The sequence below is a fragment of the Bos javanicus genome, chromosome 23 (genome assembly GCF_032452875.1).
Source record: "Bos javanicus breed banteng chromosome 23, ARS-OSU_banteng_1.0, whole genome shotgun sequence".
NCBI classification, from domain to species: domain Eukaryota; kingdom Metazoa; phylum Chordata; class Mammalia; order Artiodactyla; family Bovidae; genus Bos; species Bos javanicus.
In genome coordinates this window covers 20,686,281-20,710,242 of record NC_083890.1, presented here as the reverse complement: position 1 = coordinate 20,710,242, position 23,962 = coordinate 20,686,281, and the positions used below count along the sequence as shown (strand labels likewise).

Sequence of the window (23,962 nt, the reverse complement as noted above, 5' to 3'; positions counted from 1 at the left end):
AGAAGACTCTTGAGAGTCCCTTGTACTGCAAGATCAAACCAGTCAATCCTAAAGGAAATCAACCCTGAATATTCATTGGAAGGACTGATGCTGAAGCTGAAGCTCCAATACTTTGGCCACCTGATGCAAAGAGCTGACTCATTGAAAAAGACCCTGATGCTGGAAAAGAGTGAAGTCAGGAGGAGGGGATGACAGAGAATGAAATGGTTGGATGGAATCACTGGACTCAATGGACATGAGTATGAGCAAACTCCAGGGGATACCTGGTGTGTTGCAGTCCATGCGGTTGCAGTCAGAAACCCTTCTAGCTCTAATCTTTGAACTCTGTTGCCTGTGCTTAATCATGTTGGCTTTGCACCTTTTCTAACAGAATACTGCCTGTAGTCTGAATATACAGGATAGCCTATTCTCAAGGCTCTGACCTTTACACTCTTCCATTAAAAGTTGTAGAACAGAGAATAACATTTGTCTCGGAGGTTTATAGGCTGATTGCTCACCTTTGAATCGGCCTGTTATTAGCCAATTAGCAGAGAAGAGCAGCAGGAGATAACTGTACTTTTATACGTTTTCTAAAACACTCCATCATCAAACCTGCTGTCTTTCCTGGGAGCCCCTAGGTTTTCTGCCTTCAGCTAGTAGGGCCTACAGTGGTTGGCTGCTTTTTCAGTTTCAAGCCACTGCCATCTGGCCAGAGAGGATTCGCATCTAAGACCATCTGATGGTCATTTTGTTCCAAATCTCAAAGCACTTGGGAGGTATTTTTACTATAAAATTGTCGTGGTTGTTTATTTGGGAAGGATGTTTTTACCTTAAGTCTCTTTCAATCTATGAAGTCGATTTTTCATTCATTTATTGTTTTTGGTCAGTTTCAAGGGAGAGGATAAGAGTGAAACATGTTTTTATTCTATCATGTCAGACTATATTTGCATCCTGTTAACATTTAGTAATATTTCTAAAAATACACACGAAATATTAACAAGTGATTTCCCTTATTAAAGAACTAAGTTACTCAATGCACTTAAAATATAGCTTTACTTTTCCTAGCATTATTTACACAATTTTCTAGGAATTGACATATAGCTATTAAAAACCACTTATAAAATGATATGAAAAAATACCACCCAATAGCTGCAAAATGAAAAACCACACCTGTGATAAAAACTGACTCTATACGAAAAATATTGATACTTATTTCTAAATTTATTTTCCTTTTATGTAAGCATATTCACAATAAAGTTGTTAAGTGGTAAAAATAAAGGCAATAATTGTTAGGGTTCAGAAAAAAAATTTCACACTCCACCACCTAGTCTCTTAAACCTTGATTGGCAAATAAAGTCAAATAGACCCATTTGAGTTAAGCTGCTGCCAGCTTTTACTTCCTAAAATAGGGCTAAATTTGAAAACTTTTCCTTCAACCATCTGCACAGTTGTTAGACAATGTCTAATGTCCTTTCAAACATTGTTAACTATAATCCAAAATTTTACCATCATTTCCACCTGCAGGGCTTAATTTATCCCGTGTTTATAGAGCCCAACAAAAAGCAAAAACTATCAAAACTAAAAATTTTAAAATGACTTGCTACACTTATTTTCCATATTGCTTCATAGTAGTGTCTTAATCCTTTTCTGATTCAGATCTTTCGGATTTCCACAAAGTCTGGAGTCATAGACGTGCTCAGCAAGAGTAAATGGGCCTTCATGTCTTCTGGACAGTAGTGCCCCCTTATCTGTGGTTTTGCTCTGTAAAGTTTCAGTTACCTGCAGTCAATTGCAGTCCAAAAACCATGAAAATTTCCAGAAAGAATTCATAACCTTTAAAGTGCATGTTGTTTGGAATAGCATGACAAATACTGCAACATCCTGGTCTGGACATTAGTCACTTCGGAGACACAGGGATGCAGTGCTTACATTAACCAACTCTTTGCTTTAATAATGTCCCCAGAGCCTAAGAGTAGTGATGCCGGCAATTTAGAAATGACAAACAGTGCTTCCTTTAAGTGAAACAATGACAGCTCCTGAGAAGGAAAAAAAAAAATCATCTGCTGATGCTGCCAAGATCTATGGCAAAAAAGAATCTTCTATCCATAAAACTGTGAAGAAAGCAAATTCCTGCTAGTTTTGCTGTCCCACTTCAAGCTGCAAAAGTTAGGCCCAGCCACGATGTGTGATAAGTTCCTAGTTAAGATGAAAAAGGCATTGTATTTGTAAAGTATCATGAGAGAGAAACCATATTCATATGACTTTCATTAGACTATATTGTTATAATCGTTCCATTATTAGTTGTTAATCTCTTAACTGTGCCTCATTTATAAACTAAACTTCATCACAGGTGCGTATGTATAGGAGAAAACACAGTATAATGTAAGGTTCAACACTGTTTGTGGCTCTAGGCTGCCTCTGGGGGGGTCTTAGAACGTACCTGCTACGGATAAGGACACATGACTGTATTTTCTCTTATTTACCAGGACATCCAGTTCTAAGTTCAGAAACCCAAAAAGTTTATGTTCAAGTTTATACTTAAGCCACCAAGCAATGGGTGGGTAGTTGCGGCTTGGGAAAACTCTAGTCAGTTTTTAAAATCCTCCTGTATTCTATTCTCATATCTTTATATATACTCTGCTTTGCTCTTTCAAATCAGCTTTTTCCAGATGACAGAAAAATGTAACTGTGGAGAGCTTCCATGCTGAGACTAGCTCTTTGTTTCAAATGTTTAAAATCTCAATCTCTGAGTCAATAAGAGACTTCAATTTGGGCAAAGCACTCTCAGCTCCATTTTGAACAGAAGACAAATGAAAGGCGTATTTCCTCCGAGGAAAGGGATGCTGCATTCAAAAACAAGGGGAGAGGATGTCCGTGCCTTTTCATCTGCCTAACCCATATCATCTCCATCACTGCCAGATGTTTTTGAGAAGAGTAAATTAACCTCTCCCATTTTAAAAAATCTACCCCATGGCAAACACTCCATGAGGTACTTCATATAAATCATTTCAAATTCTCCCAGCACTATGAGGTAGGAATTATCTCACAGTTCCAACTGAAATAAAAGACTCACAAAGGTTCAGGAAACATCATACAAGCCTAGAACTTTTGATGCCTTTATATCTTCCTGCTTGCACTGCTGTATTTGGATCACAAAGAGCTGGACATGACTGAGCGACTAAAACTGTTTTAATTGGAAAACTCAAAGTAATATAAAATAATCTTCGTCATACTTTGCAATAAGCATAAGCTGAAGTTAATGAAAAAATAATAAAGACCAACACAACTGGCAATACTATTCTTTATTTTCTTTTTGAAGGAGAAGCATGCTTTTTTACAGCACCTGTAAACAAGTCAGTGAAGTATACTGTTCTGAGTTTCCCCATAAATATATATTATTATTATTTTTTTTTTTTGGAATGTTAGAATACCACAACACCAACTGCATTACATAATAGTTACTGAAGGCAAGTTAGGCTATAACAAGGGTAAAATTTTATGGCTAAAAATATTCATAGCAGCAACTTTTAAAAAGATGATTTTATTAAATCAAGTCATTGCACTTGGTCATTTTATTGCTACAGCAATACAAGGCCATTAAATTTTAACACTTCTCATTGCTGATTTGAACTGATTGTCTCATTCTATTCATACATTTCAAGTTTAAATGCAAGCATAAAATGTTTACCAATACATCGAGAGAGCACTTGGGTTGTTGTTGTTTTCTGTGATCACGGTAAGAAGCATAAAAAGAGAATCCTCTGTTACACCAGGCCCATTCTCTCTTCCTATCTTCAGACTTAGATTTTGTAGAGAGGTAACAGCTTTATAGAATGACCGAAGCCTAGTGGTCGCATACATACACACAGTACATCTAATATTAAAATATAACTCCCAAAATTAGTAATATGACGTGTTTCAGAGAATAGCAAACCTGAACAACACATTCACTAACAATTTGGCAATGACAGATGCCAAGCAGTTCACCTCCACTCTGTCATTTATACTCACTCATTATTAAAAAAAAGAGAAAAAGATTTATCCCCAAGTAAAAGCTATTATTATTACACAGCATCTTGTGATATGAACTTTACAGGAATTAATAAAATTCCTATATCAAGAGCAAATACTGGTGAATTGCTAGATTAATCGTTTTTCCCTTTGAATTTGTTGGGTTTTCTTTACTATTTGGTCAAGGACAGGAAAACAGATATGCTACTTTATTATTTTTTAATTCTAACTGAGGCAAACACTTTATTAAATGCCTTTCTGCACTCATGACCATCTTGACCTTATGAACTGGTGAGAAAATGATCAACAAAAACTTTAAGAACAGCCTCAAATCCTCTGGAAACTTCCCCTACCCTATTATTAGAGTGGGGAAGAGTCCTTTCATAAGACTTTACAGTCATCAAGCTGAAGGATGATTTCCAGAATACACTGTTTTTATTTCTACCTAAGGACTTTCATATTAAAAGAAAATTAGATGCAATTTATTTAAGTAAAAAGAAATCATTCATTTGACAAGTCATTTAAAAACATTAGATGAGGAATAAACAATTTTGTTCAGTAGTGACCTCATCAGAAGAGCCCAAGGACTTTAAAAAGTTAAAATGTATTCACTCAACACACAATCAGATTTCCCCCAAAGCACTAAAGTCGTGGATCTAACATCAAGTAATTATGTATTGGAGTGTCTATTATTTTCTATTTCACTCTTCTTTTATTAGAGACAACATGACAAAATTTCATTAACACAAGATTTCAGTATTTTAAGACTAAAACTTAAAGGAAAAATATCAGTTTGGGGGTTTAAACAATACATAACAGAAGCATGATAGATGGTACTTAAAATCTGTAAGTCATTTGCTATAATAAAGCTTAAAGTCTAATCTTTTTGCAAAAAAAAAAAAATCAAATTTTTACTTTTAATATAAACTCACATATGTTGAGACATTATTATCTGTAGATAACATTTTAAAATGCACAAGTGTTCATAAGTGACTCTGAAGAATCTGCTCTTCATCCATTTTGTGAAAATGCATTTTGAAAATGGACAAGTATATTTGGTTTTAAATAAGCCTTATGATCTACTAGACACTCTTTTTAAAGTTGGTACCTAAACGATAGCCCAAAACATCTGCACCAGCTAGTTTAGTCCAGCAGGTGAATCACGCAAGGGAAAACCTGAGTATACACACAATGACGGCGCGTCCAAGTAGGAAACTGCACACTGAAGTTCTGAAACTTCCGGAGTTTCGTTTTCTACACTTCTGTTCTTAAAAATCAGAGGCAGGGGCACAAAGAATTAAATCACAAGATCATGAAATGAGTTAATATTTGAGCCCGTAAAATAAGCAGAGAAGTACAGCAATAAGGCTGGTGTCTGCATATTATATGTGCTGTTGTTTGTAGGCACAACAAGTTAAGGGTTAAATTGACATTTTTAGTTCCTTAGACCTCATATGAGCTTAAAAGATAGCTCACATTTTCCCCAATATATTTAATAATCTGATACATTTTAACTAAATTCCTTTTATGAATCCTATAGTGCAAGCAATATAAAATATTCCCAAAGTTGAAGAAGTTATTTTGATTATTTCATTAGTTATTACTATATGCATGGGTGAGTAATCTGGTTCATAGCTAGGAAACTATTTCATCACCCAGAGTACAAACAGCACTGCAAACAAACAGGCACAACAGTGTAATCCTGGGTTAAGAAGCTAAACATAAAAATATATATATATACAAAGTTTATATCCCTTATGTTTTATGGGAAAGGTAGTGGCTACAGTTACTATAAAGCTAAATTGTCCCTCTCAAATGATATATTTTACAGATTATTTGAAAAGATATCACCATATTTATAGTATAGATCTCTTTAAAAATAATACTACAATTTTGATAAAAAAAAAAAACTATTGTGAACTTTCCTTTTTATACAGATTCAGTAGTATTTTAAAGCAAACTCAACAAAAAAGTTTGCAATCCCAGCACATAAGAAATAAGGCCTCTTTTTTTTTTCGTATTGGCAAAACAAAATATATAAAAAAAATTTACCCTCCCACCTACAACTTTTATATAGATATAGTATACTATATTCATATAGTATATGAGTTCATATACTCATACTCTTTATCACAACATCAGCGTTTATTATTTCAGTTGAAGTCCATAGTGTTGCTTCTGCATCCCTGGAACACTGAGAACACTGGGTGCCCGTCACCTCAGGAAGACAGGAATGCTTTCTTCAGCTTCTCTATTTCCACCTAAAATACAAGACATAAATTGAGCAACAGATAAAAATCTTTACTTTAGTAAGGTGTGTTTATTTTCATCATAAGTCAAGAAGATCTGATCATAATTTCAAGCCTCCAGATTTTGGTTTCCAATCTAAAATCTAATTTCCAATGGTGTGATAAATACTTAAAAGGTTCAACAGAAGAAAATGTCACAATGCAAGTTCCTTAGTGGTAGGTAACAACAACAAAAAAAGCAGCTACAGCTGCTTTCGTAGAGAACAATGTTAAATAATGTCATTGAAGATCGGTAAGAAAATCTTTAGCCCTGCAAAGAACAAGAGCATCCTTGAAACCAAATTAAGAAATATACTCATACCTATAATTACACAAAGCGGGCAGTTCAGAATATTTTTTCCCAAAAAGTAGGACCAATTTAGTTCTACGTTTTTTACTTACTGCTTAGATAATATTGGTAAATCACTTAACCTCACTTGGTCTCAACTTCCTCAAGTGTAAACTAGTATGTTCTAGATTAAGTTGCCTTTGAAGCCCAAGAATATATATAAAACTCAGTCAGTGGGTTATAAATATGTCCACCATTAGGTAGAAGACATTCTTCACTTAACAGAAATTCATGATTTAAGACACTGAAGAAGAAAGTTAGAAAAATTCACAAAATTTTCACAGTAACTCTAGAGTTGTTTTTAATTTTGACATAATACAAATAACTAAGTTGAGGCTAAGAGATTCAATACCACACTTGTGACTCCATGCAGAACTTGTACTGGTAAAGTCTAAGGCTTTAAAAGCCACAGTTTTTGTACTCTCTTCCCAATTATATCCCTTTCATGGATCACAGCCTTGTCATGGAGAAGGGACTTGTATAACTCAATGAAGCTATGAGCCATGCCATGCAGGGACACCCAGGACAGACAGGTCACAGTGGAGACATTTTGATCATGTTTGACCATTCACTGCATGTAGAAACATTTGGAGTTTACCTTCTCCTTACAGCATCATCCTTCTCTCCCATCATCCCTTTCCCCAATAAGGCATAAAAATAATGCATGTTATGGCTAACTTCTGACAAACAGTTCATTACTAAACGATGAGCATTTTGCAACTGTCGGAAAGTATAATTTCAATAAGCTCACCATCTCCTAATGGATCCTAACCATTCAAGAACGGTTTGCTTATTCCAGGATATTTCCTGGTATTATTCTTTGACTAAAACCATCATGCACTGGAGAAGGAAATGGCAACCCACTCCAGTGTTCTTGCCTGGAGAATCCCAGGGAGGGGGGAGCCTGGTGGGCCGCCATCTATGGGGTCGCACAGAGTCGGACATGACTGAAATGACTTAGCAGCAGCAGGAGCAAGACGATTATTAGCCAAACATGTTAGCAGCATTGGATTGAGACAAAATACCCTCAATCTTCAGCTAGAGTTTCTCTTTTACTATGTTTATGTCCATTGTTCATCACTAGCTTTTCGTATAACTCCACAGTATAATTTAATACTATCTGATGTTAATGTTAGGGCTTCCCTGGTAGCTCAGTGGTAAAGAATCTGCCTGCCTATCTATGCAGGAGATGTGGGTTCAATCCTTGGGTCTGGAAGATCCCCTGGAGAAGGAAATGGCAACCCAGTCCAGTATTCTTGCCTGGGAAATCCCACCGAGAGAGGAGCCTGGCAGGCTACAGTCCATGGGGTCACAAAAAAATCAGACATAACTTAGCAACTGGACAACAACAACAAATGTTCATGCTACAGTAATTCAAAGTGTTATTTTTAATTTGGAGGAAAATATAGTTTCTCCTTTAAACTATGATCCTAAAACTCTACTGCTTTATTAAGTACACTTTTGCAAATACAAGGGTCAAATTTTTCCCAATTAAAAAAATAACACAGGTCACTAAGAAGCTAAATAACAGCCGATTTTGCTGGGAAACAAAAATTAGATGAAATTCTTCAAAATAAGAGACAAATAATTCATTTGACTTTTCATAATTTTTATGACAAACTAAATCATATATACAAATTTAGCATTATTAGTTCCTCTTGCTAACATTAATACCTTATTTCCATGTATGAATATTGTTATGTATAAAAATATAAGGAACAACATTCAAGAAACATTAAAAAAATTTTTTTCAATGTCTACCATGCTTTACACTGGAATTTAACATACATTTAGAAGATGTTATGTATCTCCTACCATTTATTAGTGTGACAGAAATTTGTCAGCAATCTAATATGTATACAGCACTGTACTAAGAGCTATGGGCAAAGATGAAACAGAAAAAGATCCCACCTTCAACAGTACAGAAGTGGGCAAAATAAGTATATAACATAAATAGCGATGGTAGAAAATTATTACGTATTCATCTCCTATAAGACTAAACAACATGAATTTGAAATAAGAAAAACTGCCTTTAATCAGAAGACTGGTGGCCAACTCAATGAATGTCATTGTTTGAGCAGGGCCTTGAGAATCTACAGAACTTGGGGATGAGAAGACGAGACAAAAGGGACACCCATGAAAATACAGTAGGAGCAAAAATTCAGACCAGGGACTTTCCTGGTAGTCCAGCGGTTAAGACTCTGCATTTCCACTGCAGAGAAGCAAGGGTTCAATCCCTGGTCAGGGAACTAAGATCCCACACACTGCACAGCACGGCCAACGATGACAATAATAATAATCCAGGCAAATCAACTGTAAGGGACAATTGGGGATAAGAAGCAAGTGAGCACAGAAAGATAAACTAGGATTACGACATAAAAGACTTCATATACCAAGTCAATAAGCTTGAACTTCATTCAGCAAGTAAAAAGAAGTTCTCAAAAACACTGAGTGAGGAAAGACAAGAATGAGAGAAACAAACTAAACAGAAGATAAGAGCATGAGAAATGGACAGAAATAGTGGGAATAAGGAAGACGTTTCGGGAGTAAAGCCAGACCTGAAAAGTGAGTGGAATTAGAAAAGATGGAAGTCCCACATCTGCATGACTAGAAGGGCAACAAACTTTCAACACAAACAGAAAATCCGAATCTGAATAGAAGGTATTAAGGGTAACGGGACATGCTAGGTGGAACATTCAGGAAGACTACTAGCTGGAAACACAAGAGAGAAGCTGGGAAAAGAAGAACTAGACTTCAGCGGAAGATGCACCACACTAATCGCCATACTCCTGGGCACAGGTGAGCACCGTGGATACAGAGAGGAGGGCTGAGGATGGCACTGCAGGAGCACCTCACTTAGGTGAGGAGGGACGAGAAGTCAGAAGAATGCAGGGTCACAGAACCCAGAACACACTTTGAAAAGTAGAAACGTGAAGCGCTGGAGAAACTGAAGAGACACAGGAGTTGCCTTCAGAAACCCAAGATGCAAAGGGTTAAGGACTGAATTAAAAGCGAAGAATCACTGACTACAAATATATGCTTTTCTTGTGCTTTTGCTGGTTTTGCAACAAATGAAAAGAGAAAACTACAGATCAAGAGGGTAGCAAGACCTCAGGGGGGGCTTTTTATTTTTTTAATAAAGAGGAAAATTGAGTATTTTCAGGCAAAGAAAGGAGAGTACCAATAAAGGGTACATGTCAGATAAAAAGAGTAAAAATGGAGTTTTGATAATCTGCCAAATACCTTCACATATAGTATCTCAACAAGTAAAGCTAAACTAGGTAAGTGACTTCCTCATTAAAGCTATGTAATTTAATACCTAAGAGCAAAGGTTCTGAAGTCTGGCTGCTTCTGTTAAAAAATGTTAGCTCCACTGCTGACTTAATCATTCTAAACCCTAGTTTCCTCACTCTTAAAATAGGAACAATGATGCCTACAAGTTGTTATGTGTCCAATGAGACAATGTTCAGGAAGTGCTGAGTCTGACATATGCACAGTTCTGAACTGAAAGTCACAAGGCTACGTCAGAAGAGGAGCTCAAGTTTGTTTGATTGTGTTTTTAAGAAGTTCCATGTTTGCTGTTCCACAGTGAGAACAAAAAGACACAGGGTAAATAAGAAGGTAAGGTAAAATAGGGAGGAGTATATCAGACTTAAATACAAAATGGGAAGAGCCTCTTAAGAAGAGGAAACACTGAGATATGCAGGAAAAAACTCAAACACAAAAAAATACAAATGAAGACAGAAGTCAGTGAGGATGGAAAAAAAGGAAGATAAATAAGTGAAACTGTCAGTCATCAGCAGATTGAAGATGATGACATTAGCTATAAAGTAAAATTAATTCAGTGAGAAATAGAAGTCAGCAAATCTAAAACCATTTCATTGCCATTACCACTACCCCTGCCCCCAAGCAAAAAATGGAAAAAAAGTTTAACTGTGAAGAAAACTACAGGTCAAGAGAGAAACAGAGTGCAAAAGATCTCGAACTAGACACTTTTAAGAGACAAGAATGATGTCTGCTTTATTTAAGAGTGCATCCCGTGTGCCTCATGCCTACAAGAGTGAACGCTCAAAAACATTTGCTGAATGAATGAATGGAATGTGGCAGGGAGTCAGCAAGAGATTAATTAAATGGTGACCCATGGTAGGGAGTGTCCAACCAAAGCAGGATAGCATAATTTGTGGTGGAACCAATTGCCCAGTTGGGTTGGAAAAAACATGTCTAGTTTATGCTGACTACAATCTCAATGCTGGAAGAAGTGAATTACCTCTAGATTACTTCTCATTTCCTTCTCTTCTTCCAAATCTTTTCGTAGTTTATCCAGTTCTTTCCTAAAAACAAAGTTATTTATTGCTGTTAAGTCTTTCAATTAATAAATGTATTTGAGTAAGGTGAACAAATCTGTTGGCTGATATCCCAGAACATTAGGAAAAATTTTACAAAGGAAACAACCACGTTGATTAGAAAAACTTCAAATTCTCTAGCTGAGACAATTCAAAATGACAGTTAAAAGCAAAGCAAAAGCAGGGCAAATCTGAAAGAATGAAAATTTTAAGTGAATACAGGTAATTTTCCATATTCAGTTATCATCCATTTCAAGGCAGGACACACAGCTCAAATAAGGTGATAAAATGAATGTGACAGTATGTCACAGGGCAAAACAAATTATAGTTTTTAATAGAATAAACTTGAACTTTACATATATCTTTCTCTCTCTTTTTTAAACTTAAATATTACATTAAACTCCAAAATCCAAACCAATAACAAAAAACTTCAGCCAGCAATTCTTCTCCTGTAACTCATGTTTTCATTTTTCTAGGCTTCTTTCTATCTTTTTATATAGTCATTTTGCCTTCTATTTGATTTTCCAGGAGGAATTCAAGACTTTTAAAATAGTCTTTGGAAAGACTTCTAAAAGATCTGATATATATGCTTTAAAATATAGGTCATTAATATTTTTATTCATTCAACAGCTTATTTAAGAGCATCTACGGGTAATCTGTATATGTATTTCTTAGTTCTTAACAGCACACTTGGCATCAAAAATGTAAGATGTCCCAACCCATTTATTTTATAAATGCCCAACTCAACCCTAGCAAAAAGTGATTCAAATCCTCTGAGAAGAAAAAAATATACATGCAGACATATCCCAGATCCAAAATAAGGTGAATCTTATTTGCCAGTACTTTTAAGACTAATTAACCCCTATGTTTGACATTTCTAGCCTCAAATTACATTTTTCAGGCCTATCTATGCTATAACAGGCATTACCAGCTCACTTCTTTTCTGGCTGTAGTCAGGCACTCCACGGTACGCATGCACCACACCTTGCTTCTCATTCATCAACTGATGGACATTTAGGTTGTCTGCACTTTTTGGCTGTTATGAAGAACACTACCTATGATTTTTGTACAAGTTTTTGTTTGAACATTTGTCTTCAATTCTCTTGGACAGCATTATACCTTGGAGAGGAATTCCTGGATCCTATGGGAACACGACAGTTAACTTTCTGAGTAATTGTCAGGCTGTTTTCCAGATTGGCTGTACCATTTTACATGCCCACTCTCTCAATGCATGAGGATTCCAATTTCTCACTTCCTTGCAAACACTTGTGATCGCTCAGTTTTTATTACAGCCATCTGAGTGGGCATGAAATAGTATCTCACTATTTTGATTTTGATTTGCCTGTGCTAATGACCAATGGTGCTGAACATCTTTTCATGTGGCTATTGGCCATTTTTCTATAATCAAACTGCTGGAACCTAGTCTATAATTGAGCTACTACTTTCTGTTTTCACTGATTTGCCTTTTTCATAATCAGGCTAGGTTTCCTTATTCAAGCTTTCCAATTCCTAATTGGAATAATTAGAATTAATAACTGAGTTTCTAATTATTCTGTTTTCTAATTCAAGCTTTTTGCCAAGAGGAGACACTATTAAAAAATTTCTTTGAAAATAAACTTGCTCATACTAGAAACGTCTTTACTTGAGGTATGTAATTTGGAAGAACTCTTTACACATGTGTTAAGTAGTACTCAAAGAACACAAGGGCTACTTACCCATGGTCCTTTTTCAGTGCTTCCACAACACACAGCAATTCAACAATCTGAGCTTTAAGTTCATCCAAGGAATTTTCTGCTTCTACCTTAGCTTTGATTTCTAATGGAGTTAGAAAAGAAGCTGTATTTGGTTTAGAAGTACTTGAAGGTGTTGGAAGGTGCACAGGTGGCTGAAAACATAATAAACAAAATTTTTATTTTATTTGTATTTATATTTAATAAGTTCAAAGGATTTTTTTTTTTACCACAAGGAGATAAATAACTGAAGTAATACTTTCAAGATAAATGATAAACTTGAAAATCAAAAAAAGCAGCTTGATGTTCACAACTGGAAAAAAACCACTAAAAGACCAAAGAATAAACCTGTAATTACTAAGGGTTTTTCTTAGAAATGTCAAAGGTTTCATTTAAGAAAAAAATCCATTATATTTATCTTATGGCTGCCTATTGGACCATCTAGAAGCAAGAATATAAAAGCATTATTAAGGTACTACTTTGATCCTTCATATTAAATAGTTACTGTTTAGAATATCCAAAGAGCTCCAATGAAAAGCAACTATAAAGAATGCAGTAAGTCCAAAGAGGCATTAAAATGAATCCATGGCCTGATACCCTTTTCCTATTTCACTTGGGCACAGCAGGTATTGATAAAATTTCAACAGACTGCTGTCAGCTGAGAGAATCAGATTAAGTGTATCTGATAATCTGAATGGCAGTCAGATACCCTGCAATGAATCTGAGGAGCAGGAATAATCTTCTCAAACATAAGATGTGTGTCAGTTGTTGTAATACTATCTTAAATTAAATGGCAAGGGTCTAGAAAAGGCCCTCAACACCATGTAACAGATGGAAGAATAGAAGTCATTCCTGTGTGCATTCAGTGCTTATTATGGTGTCAAGCTCACTATGATGTAAGGAGTAAAGAACTGTTGGCTTCTGCAAAACAGCCCGTGTTTTAATGGGAAATGAAACAAATGTATAGATCTATGCCTTAAAAATTATGAAACAGGTAGCATTTGTGCTACTCATTTAAAATAATGTAACCCTCCTAAAAAAAGATCTACAGAGAATAATGCAACTTCAATTTAACAGTAATCATTTTATTTAGTTTTAGTAGGCATTATTTCTTGGCTTAAGAAATAATCCTTCCTGACAGACACTTTTAAACCTCGTAATTCTGATGTTCACAAAGAACGCTACAAATCATACAAATCTTAGACCATGATGCACCTCACCTTTGGAGAGTAGCATGAATCCTTCTTGTGTTCAAATGGCTTTAGGTTGGCACTGTCATCTTCTTTTGGTAACTTCAAGGTTTTTTCTGGGCTTTGAGTTGGCTAAATGATTTTTTTTAAATCAAGAAACAGAAAACACCAAAGAAAGAAAAGGTAGTAAGCATCTAGATAATAAACTAAGCAACTTTTATCACTGTTTTCAGCAGCTACTGTTCCAGATATCCCGTTGTTGTTAACAGCATATTACATAATTTCATGCAGTAAGCATGGAAAAACAGCTTGTCTATTAGCAACAAAAATTTTCTCTACTTACATTAACTTAAAAGCATAATAGTGCTTAAGAGGTAATATATTAATACTTAAAGTACTACCAGTATCCCAGGCGATGCACAGAAAGCATAAAAAGAAGTTATAAGGGGGTGGGGAATGCTCTCACTTTTTCCTGAAGTGAACAGGTACCACTCAATTCTAATTATTGTTGTTGGACAAGGAGATTACACAGGTCCCCTGTCTCCTTTCGACACTGTGCTCTATGGTTATGGTCTTGGGACAGCTCCATTTCTGATTCTGTAATCTTCCATTCCACATTCTGCGGAAATGAACAGGTCTCTTCCCCCATATCTCTTAAATACAACCCTTGGCCACTTACGTATAGCTGTCTTTCTGATTTTTTAAACTTCAGTGGAACTCTAAATCCCCCCCCCCCTTTCTTATCTTTGGAAGGACTCTGGCTTTGCTAAATGGTCTTGCTTCAGAGCAGCAAATGTAACTCACAGAATGTGCACCATTGAAGCGGCCAGGCAGTCTTCTTCCAGGCATCTTCGGTCTATTTGCAGTGAGATGTAGTAAGTTTTCTGAGGAAGCGATGTCATCAAAATTTACAAGATCTGGAGAGTAAAAATAAACATATCTATTAAGAGATAACTGCACATTTTAAAAGGTAAAAAAGAATGTCTCTGTATTTTCAACAAACTATAAAATTAGAAAGAGTACCACTAAGACTCACAAGTTGACCTGTGCTTTTCATATGCATTTGGAAAACAACACACCCTCAAACACTAACATTCTCTTTACCTGATACATTTTATATATCAACAATATAATGTTCATATCTTCCATAGAGACTTAGACCTCAACAAAGTTCTTATTGAAAAATATAAATCCGTATCATAAGCTGTGTGTGTGTTAGTTGCTCAATCGTGTCTGACTCTTTGCGACCCTGTGGACTGCAGCCTGGCAGGCTCCTCAGTCCACGGAATTTTCCAGGCAAGAATACTGGAGTGGGTTGCCATTTCATACTCCAGGGGATCTTCCTGACCCAGGGGCTGAATCCAGGTCTCCTGCATTGCCAGCAGGTTCTTTACCATCTGAGCCACCAGGGAAACCAGTAGTATGAAAAAGCCAATCTTCCTAAGTTCTTACTTACAAAAAAAAAAATCTACTTCAACTCAGAATTAATTACAACATATCAAAAAATTAACTCATGGAATGTGTATTAAAGTTCAAGTAATATCCTAATATTAAAATGTTAAAAACTCAATTTTTTATCTGGAACCCTGCTGCTTTCCAACCACATTTCTTAAGGTAAAGATGAAGTGTAATTTAATGTCTTAATACATGTATGTGCATAGTATACTGTAGCTGGGCCTGGACCTATTCATATACTTCACTGCACTTCTGTTCAGACAGCATCCATGTGTACGAATCAGATGACAGTCATAAATCTAAGGCAGGTTCAGACAGCAAGGGAAAATGCTACATACATCATCCATGTGCTTTCCCATCACCAAAGGCTGGTTGACCTTTCATTCAGTATCTTGAGTTTAAGAACAAATCTAGGTTAATTTGCATCTCTGAAACAATGGTATATAATACCTTCCCTTTTGCTAGATGGTCCAGAAAACCTTCCTGAAGGAGCTGATCTTTAATTTTGAAGCCCAGATATCTATAAGTGGTATAAGAACCCTATAATTCCAGACACTTCCACTATTATTAAAATCTCCCTCTGGCCCAGATTCCAAACAAAGAACATTAATCACAGCAAATATGCCATCACTCATTTCGGCAGCAAGGCATCTTTCGCCTTGTCTTCCAAGTATGGAATCATTCTTCACGCTGCCATTGCCTAGAAGTTTAAAATGCTTCCTGTCAAATATTTACATGTACAGATTCAAAGAACTGCTATTTCTTAAAAGAAGTCCAAAGACAGTTATCATTATTGCCTTTAAAACTTAATCAATTTTCATATTCTAAATAATTTAGAGAATTTTTTTTAAAGGGCTGGAAGACACAAAGGTAAAACAGGCAGAGGTTACTACTACTTGGCAATATGCATTCTGTAATAACTGTATTTGTTGACCTCTGTTAATTCTTTTCCATATTCATGTTCTGGGGTTGCTTTATTCTATCTTGGATCTAATCACTAGGCTAATATATCACAACAGGCAATCTAATATGCTTGGTTTGATTTCTGTCTTGAATTGTTTGGTAAGTGTACACAAATAATTATAATATACACCAAAGCATAATAAGAAACACAGCGGCTTTAATGGAAAATGCATTATATAATGTGAGAGATCTTGAGTTTAAATATATATCTAAATATCTCATTTGTTAATTACTGCATAAATGAAGAAAACAGTCTTTAAAAGGTGTTAAAAATATGCTATAGTTTGAAAGGTTAGAAACTGCTTTTTACACTGATACATACATACTGACAACCTACAAAAAAAATCTTGAAAAGCACAATCCAGTAATTTTTACCTATGGAGATTATTTTCAAATGCATATTTAAGCAACATGCAAAAAGAAAAAGAAATAAAAACACAAGAAGAGATGAAGCTAAATGAAATTTAAAAGGTAAATGAAAGGAAGATTTACAAAATTATATATCATGCTCATGTAAAATGCCTTCTATATGTCCAGTTTTGGCCCACAACACCAAGACAAGTAATTTTACTATTCTAATACTCTCTCAGGTCCTCCATTTAAGTCACTGGGTTAGTAAAATGAAATAGTGCACATTTCTGACTCATGATATGTTTGAATGTTTTTAATTTTACCTAAGAGTGGTATCAGTGAATCTATATTTTACACATGGCATGAAAGGCATGAGAGGCACTTAACTCTTGCCATCACACAGCCACTCTGCTTGCCGTGTACACTGCTACACACTGCCGAATACGTGGAATTTTTAAAAATCAAAATGAAATATAAAATTTGGGGGAGAAAATAAACTGACTTTTATGGTTGTTAATTAAAAAAAAAAACTTTTATCAAAAGAATATTTTAAACTAACTAATCAATAAAAAATTTCCAATATGAATTTCATTTTATTTTAAAATGGAAAACCAAAAGGGTTAGAATAGACAGACAAACATGTACACTTTAGTAAAATCACAAAGAAAACTCAATGTGCACCACCTATTTATACTGAATATATTATTTTGATTTCTTTTATAAATTGTCATCTTACCAAAATGGAGAAAGGTAGGATAATTTCCTGACACGTAAGAAGGGAAACATGGCAAACAGGCTAGGAAACAAAATCTGGAAAGAAAAGTCAAGGATAGGAATGTCTAGAAAAGACTGAACCAAAAGAATTATTTTACAAAGCAGGAAAAAGGAACAGTCGTAAATGAATAGAACCATTTCATGTTTAGCAGATATTGCAGTTTATCTAAACTTACATTAAGATGTGTATTAGATTTTAGATTTATTCTTTTGTGTTTCATAAGGAAAAACTATTATTAGTATTAATTTCAACATACATTAAACTAGAAAGAAGCCTTTTTAAAAATTACTCACTTAACACCACGACAATTTCTAAAAGGATGCTTTAGTACTTACTGAAACTAGAGGTCAGAGTAATAAATCAACATATTAACAACTCATTGATATATTTGCAACTGAAATTAAACCACCTTATAGTCAAGTTTTAGTCCTCAGCAGATGATAGTAGTTACAATAAGACAGGCAATTTTAATTCTGGTATAATAGGAAAAAAAAAGTGCCAAATATTATTTTTAAGTATCTCACCATAAAAATACAACTCAATATAACACTTAAAATCTCCCACAGAAACAAATGAAAATTCAACTGTGCCTTATGTGAAACTCTCTATAATGATATTATCAAGCAAATTATTATTAGAAAATAAAAAAGTTTAATTACTGCCCTTATTTCCCAGGTAAATTCTATATTTTGGGGTACAGTGTTTTCTTTTGGTTTGAATCCTAGCTTAGATGCAAGTTCACTTTTTAAAGCATCTACCACTCAACAGGCAGACATCATATTTGAAAAATCTCACCATAAGTTGAATAAATATTGAGAAATTAATTTAAACAAAACAGATCAATTATTAAATAGAACTGAAGAGAAAGAAAACCATTCTACTTAACAATGATGACTTTCAGATCAAATAATGTATATATTTCTACTATTTCTTTTAATGTAAGAAGAATTATCACAGAAAGATAATCAAACAGGATAAAATACTACACTCTATAAGAATACTTCATCAATTGTCCTTTCTCAATGAAATAGCTGTTTCCACTAAATTTTCTAGCTGGAGGTTTAAAACTACTTACAAACCAATTTTACTTTCTGGAAAACTTACTATTTTAGAAATATTTAGACTATGTGAACTTTATACTTAACCTGTAGTAGCAGTAAGGTTATCCTAAACCTATTTTTGATGAAGTGTTGGAAAAAGAGAAAAGAAAAGAAAAAAAAGAAAGCATGCTTTGACAGCTCTGCAATGTACAATGCTATCTTGTATCATACGAGAATATTTATGAAGAAACGTTTTAACAAACTGAAACAAATTAAGTATTCTAGGAATTTTTCTTATATGAACAAAAGTCAGACTCAATATTTATATACATATGTTTATATATGGCTTTATATATAAGGAAATCAAATCAGAGAGTAGGGAAAGGAATTTATATCCTTAACAGACAAGAGTAGGTACATCAGAGATTTAAGGGATCATTCAATTGTTAGATAAGTGAGAAAACTGAAGAAACACGTCAATTACCTACCAACTAATAATTTAAAACCCACATTTTTTAACAGCAAATTCTACTATATCATTTCACCTCAAATTATTATTTTACAAAATAAATTCTAAGGAGACTTTCATGTATGTTTTAAACTTTCTGGAACTTATGTTAAAGGGCTAGTTTCATGTTATTTAAAAAATTTTAAACCTCACACCAACCCATGTATGTAAATTAAATCATACCTCAACGCAAGGCCAAATTTGAGGCTGTATCTGGTAACAAGCACAGTTCTGTTTATTTTTTTAAGGTGCCAACATCTCAAAGAAGAGGTAAAACAAGTACCAGGTACATTTTATACTACAAGTACTAAGAACATAATATTCTAATTTTAAAAAAAAAGGAAATAAAAAGCCTCTGATGTGAGGCTTGAAACACAAGCTACTTGAGGTCAGCAGCAATGCCTTTTATCTTAGCATCCTACTTGTGCCCAAAACACTACTGTGAATACACACCTGCTCAGTAAGTATTTGCTACTTAATATGAACTCAATTTCCAAAATCTATATTTTCTGAACTTCACAGTGAGTAACTGCAATACATCAAAGGCAGTGTGACAGTGGAAGATACAAAGACTGCAGCTTGGAAGTTAACTGTTAGTTTTTTGACCATGTATAGTCTTAGCACCTCTAAATTATTCATTTCAACAAAAAAGCTAACTAGAAATCAGAACATTTCAAACCCTGTTCCACAAAGCCTCTAATTTTTAATGAAGAATAAATAATGGTTATGGATATAAGACAAGAAATGGGACCAAGAAACAAAGGAAAAAAACAGAACTTTTCAATCACCAGTAGTCACACATGTCAAGGAAATAAAGCTTGCTAGTAATTATATATAGATGAGGTTTGGGGGGAAAAGTGAAAAATTTGTTTTAATCTACAAAAATTTTTGATAATTTCCAAGACTATGAGGAAACTAAATAGAGCAAATGTTAAAGAATGATACAAGTAACAAAAAATACAGGCAGGGGAAAAAAAACCCAAAAAACTCTAAATATTACACTTTCAGCTACCAAAGAGACTTTTTAATCAAAATCCAGAACTTCTGTGATAAAAGACTGCAGAAAACTGTGGAAATTCAAAAGATAATACCAATGGATTTTTGATATCCAGAGTCTGTGTTTAATTTTTTCTTTACTATTGAAAACATATTTCTAGCTACATTTAAAATCAAACAGAAAATAGTAAGAACTAATAGAATTATATTTACTACTAACCTCAATTTTTTTTAAATTAAAGGATTTTTTTTAAAAAACAGAAAGATGATTTTTGTTTTTATTTAACTACCAGTAAATAAGAACAATTTTTTACCAAAAATATACTGAATATATTTGAGTGAATGTCTCTAAAATACAATCAACCTCTCAATTTCCAGAAATTATTGATAAATATGACTTCATCCAGATCAGGCAGGATCTAAATATATGATGAAACACCTATAAAACATTCCAATTAAAAAACTATAGGCGGCTATGCTAAAGTCAGAGCTTTTGTACTCCCAAACTAAAAAGAAGGAAGAAAAATACAATCACCTTAAAAATAAGAAAGGAAGCACATTTTACAATAGTGATAAAAAAAATTTTAGTGTAACTGGCCTTCAAGTTTAACTGTAAAGAAATGTTAACTTGAAGCTAAAAAATACATTAAGACATTAAAAAAAAAAATTTTTTTAGGAAATACCAGAGAACTTAAAGGGGATTTAAAGAGTTCTCTTCTGGTTTATGTGATCTTGAACATTTGCTGTAACTGTAACTTACTTTGTTTAGATGCAAAATAGGGAAAAATGGTCTCTGCCTCTTAAAGTCAGTGTTAACATAAGAATATGTATGAGAAAATGTGTTTAAAATGTTAAAAAACTAAAGAACAAATGCAAACTGCTAAAAAACAACCATTACCACAAAGTAAGGACTGTGTGATGCTTTTCCTAACAGTGAGACCTTTATCTAGACTTTATCTAGACTTCTCTGATGCAAAAAGAAAAAGGAAAATGACCTCTCAGTATTTCATTTTATAACCAAGAAGTATAAAACACCAGGAGACAAAGAAGATTAATGGGCTAAAAAATTAGTGATAAAACTGAAGGAATAATATTTAGCTAAAGATGTAAACCTTGCTATGTATATATACAGAGAGAGAGTCATGAAAAGTCTTATTTTTCAGAACTGGAAACAACAGTATTTGGAGATTTCAGTAGGAACAGAAAAATATTCTTCTTAAATATAATCTAGCATGGCACTGAAACTCTAGTTCATTCATATCTGCCCAAGTTAGGTGGTATGGTCGTTCCACTAGAGGGACAGAACGATAAATGGCTGATCTTTTAATATCCATCTCAGTTCTCTGACCAGTGACAAAGCTTATGTGAACCAGAAATATTTTGTCCATTTATATTCTTTCAGTTTCATTTTCTTTTTGGCTTGAGAGATTTTAAACAAGTTTTAATTAATTTCCATTATATCCACACACAAATCTTATTTTCAGTAGTTTCTGAAAACTGTATTTGCACTTTTATTTTTTATACACCATCTTTCCACATGTTAACTTACCTGTTTCTTTAGAGCTTCTAACTGTAAATGAATCTAGGTCTACTGATTTTGGTCTAAGTGGTAACTGTTCAGAATCTAGCTTTGGTTTTGATACTGGCTCAGCTTCAAATTTTGATGAGCTGGTAGAAACATCTCCATTAATCCTGAAATGAGAAAAATCAAACACATGCAAAAATCATTTGTATCTGAAGCATGACCATCTTTTTAACATTGTGATTTAATGACACTAAAGATGTTACAGTATAACACTGATTTTTCTTATTCGTCTATAAAATTATTTCCATAAACATAAACCTCTACCCTAAGACCTATCCTAATAAAATAAGAAATGTAAATAAAACAGTTTAACATAAGTGTATCTGCCTAGAGTGAACATAAGATTAATAACATTTAACACAGATTACAGTCTATACGAAAAAGATGAAAAGCAAGGACTTTAAAAATAACTTTTACAATTAAAAAAACAGTAGAGCCAAAATTATGTCAAAACCAAGTAAATCAATAAACTAATTTAAAGTTAGATAAAACCTACTTGGCTACAGGAGGAGGTGGAGGAACCGGTTTTTCAGGGCGCTTTGGGTACACTGCTCCAGACCTCAATATATTATTGGCTTTGGTGGGTGGAACAGGCTTCTTGGGTGGGACTAGTGGAGCAGCTGGTTTAGAAGGTTTCTGTTCCAGCACTGATTTTTCATCTGATTTTTCTATTATTTAAAAATATTTAGAAAGTTACTAACAATCAGAACTATTTTTAAAGCTAATGTCAGACTAGAAAGGTGTGAAACAAAAAGAGACACTTCGTGTATGTGTACAGTTTCATCTGTTTTAAAGTTATAATTTAACTTTAAATTATTTATGAAGTGTTAGTCGCTCAGTCATGTAGGACTCTTTGGGACCCCATGGACTGCCGTCCTCCAGGCTCCTCTGTCCATGGGATTCTCCAGGCAAGAACATGCAAGTGGGGAGCCATTCCCATCCCTTCTCCAGGGGTCTTCCCAATTCAAGGATCAAACCTGGGTAGCCTGCATTGCAGGCAGATTCTTTACTGTCTGAGCCACTTTAAACTTAACTATCATTTTAAAAAAACTCTACCCTGGTAGGAAGGGGGAGCACTGATAATCTTCTGATTAACAAATAATGCCTGCTTCTTACTGTCTTCCCACTATCCTTTGCTCTTAGGGTTGGTATTCTACTCCAATATAATCATGTATAATTTACTCTAAGCAGAAAACAACATTATCTAGACTTAAATCCAGTCTACTTTCTAAAACTGAAGTATAGGGAACTAAAAATGAGTACAAACTCTAGTGCCATTTAATTAATTTATTTAAAAATAATCATGATGACAAAAAATTTCTTTTGAAAAACTGAGGCTACATTGATTAGTTGCAGGTAAGAAAATGACAGGCTTATATTTATAATTTTTATCATTATATTAGGAATTTTATTAGTACCATTTTACTGAATAATTTTATGAGATAGTTAATAAAATATACTGGGGGAAAAAAAAATTAAGAACAGTACCATGTCATGTTAATAAAAATTTTGTCACCAAAAAGGCATAGTTATATACATAATGACATACTTGTAAGTTCTTGTTCCATATTTTATCAGTGGTCACTTGGAAATGCTTTAGAGAAAAACACAGTAACACAGTACTCTGCAAAAACTAGGAAGTATATCCTTAATTGATTCTACTTTCCTAACATTTTAGAAAAGTTTAGGGAAAAAAACAAAACAAAACCCCGTATTTATCCAGTTTGAAGTGACTCAAACTGGAATGTGATGTATTTTCAGAAGTCTAAGTACAAAGTTCAAGGAGCTATCATCACAGGAACACATCTGAGTAACCACTGCTCCAGCCAAGAACTAAGCCTTAACCACATTAATTCCTTCTCTTCATGCCTCTTTCCAATCACCACCTCAATGCACCAATCCAAAGGTGTCTTCTAACACGACAGATCACTTCTGAATATTTAAAGTTTACACCAATGAGATCATAATATGCTGCTGTGTGAAACTCTATTGTATTCATTTGTGCTATGCTATATATTCTTGCCTGAAGAATCCCATGGACAGAGGAGCCTGGCAGGATACAGTTCAAGGGGTCGCAGAGTCAGACACAACTGAATGACTAATGCACACACATGCTATACTGTATCCTGGCACATGCATTACTTCAATTTATTTATCCATTCAACTACTGATAGACATTTTGTACTCTTTCCAACTGAGGGTCAATGTAAATGATGCTACGATAAACTTTGAGTCTTTTGGTGTACATATGGAACACACATTTCCTGTGAGTATATAATTAGAAATAAAAGTGCTGGGCAACAGGGTCAACTTTAGTTCTCAAGGGTAGACATAACGACTTACATTCCCACCTACAATGTATTAGGGTTTTGATAATCTGGATCTTCACCAACATTTAG

The 23,962-nt window shown here is 34.3% G+C and overlaps 1 protein-coding gene across 3 annotated transcripts in view; it reads right to left on the bottom strand.

The window, feature by feature from the left end:
* Positions 1-3,266: 3,266 nt before the first annotated feature.
* Positions 3,267-23,962, bottom strand: part of CD2AP (CD2 associated protein) — an 86,388-nt gene continuing 65,692 nt past the window's right edge. For all 3 annotated transcript variants that reach the window (XM_061398372.1, XM_061398374.1, XM_061398373.1), the window contains 7 exons: positions 22,060-22,231; positions 21,528-21,670; positions 14,695-14,807; positions 13,921-14,022; positions 12,686-12,855; positions 10,895-10,958; positions 3,267-6,251 (listed from right to left, as the gene is read on the bottom strand). In XM_061398372.1, coding sequence (XP_061254356.1) covers positions 6,210-6,251; positions 10,895-10,958; positions 12,686-12,855; positions 13,921-14,022; positions 14,695-14,807; positions 21,528-21,670; positions 22,060-22,231 — 806 coding nt within the window. In that variant the 3' untranslated portion in view covers positions 3,267-6,209. The remainder of the gene's footprint in view (positions 6,252-10,894; positions 10,959-12,685; positions 12,856-13,920; positions 14,023-14,694; positions 14,808-21,527; positions 21,671-22,059; positions 22,232-23,962) is intronic.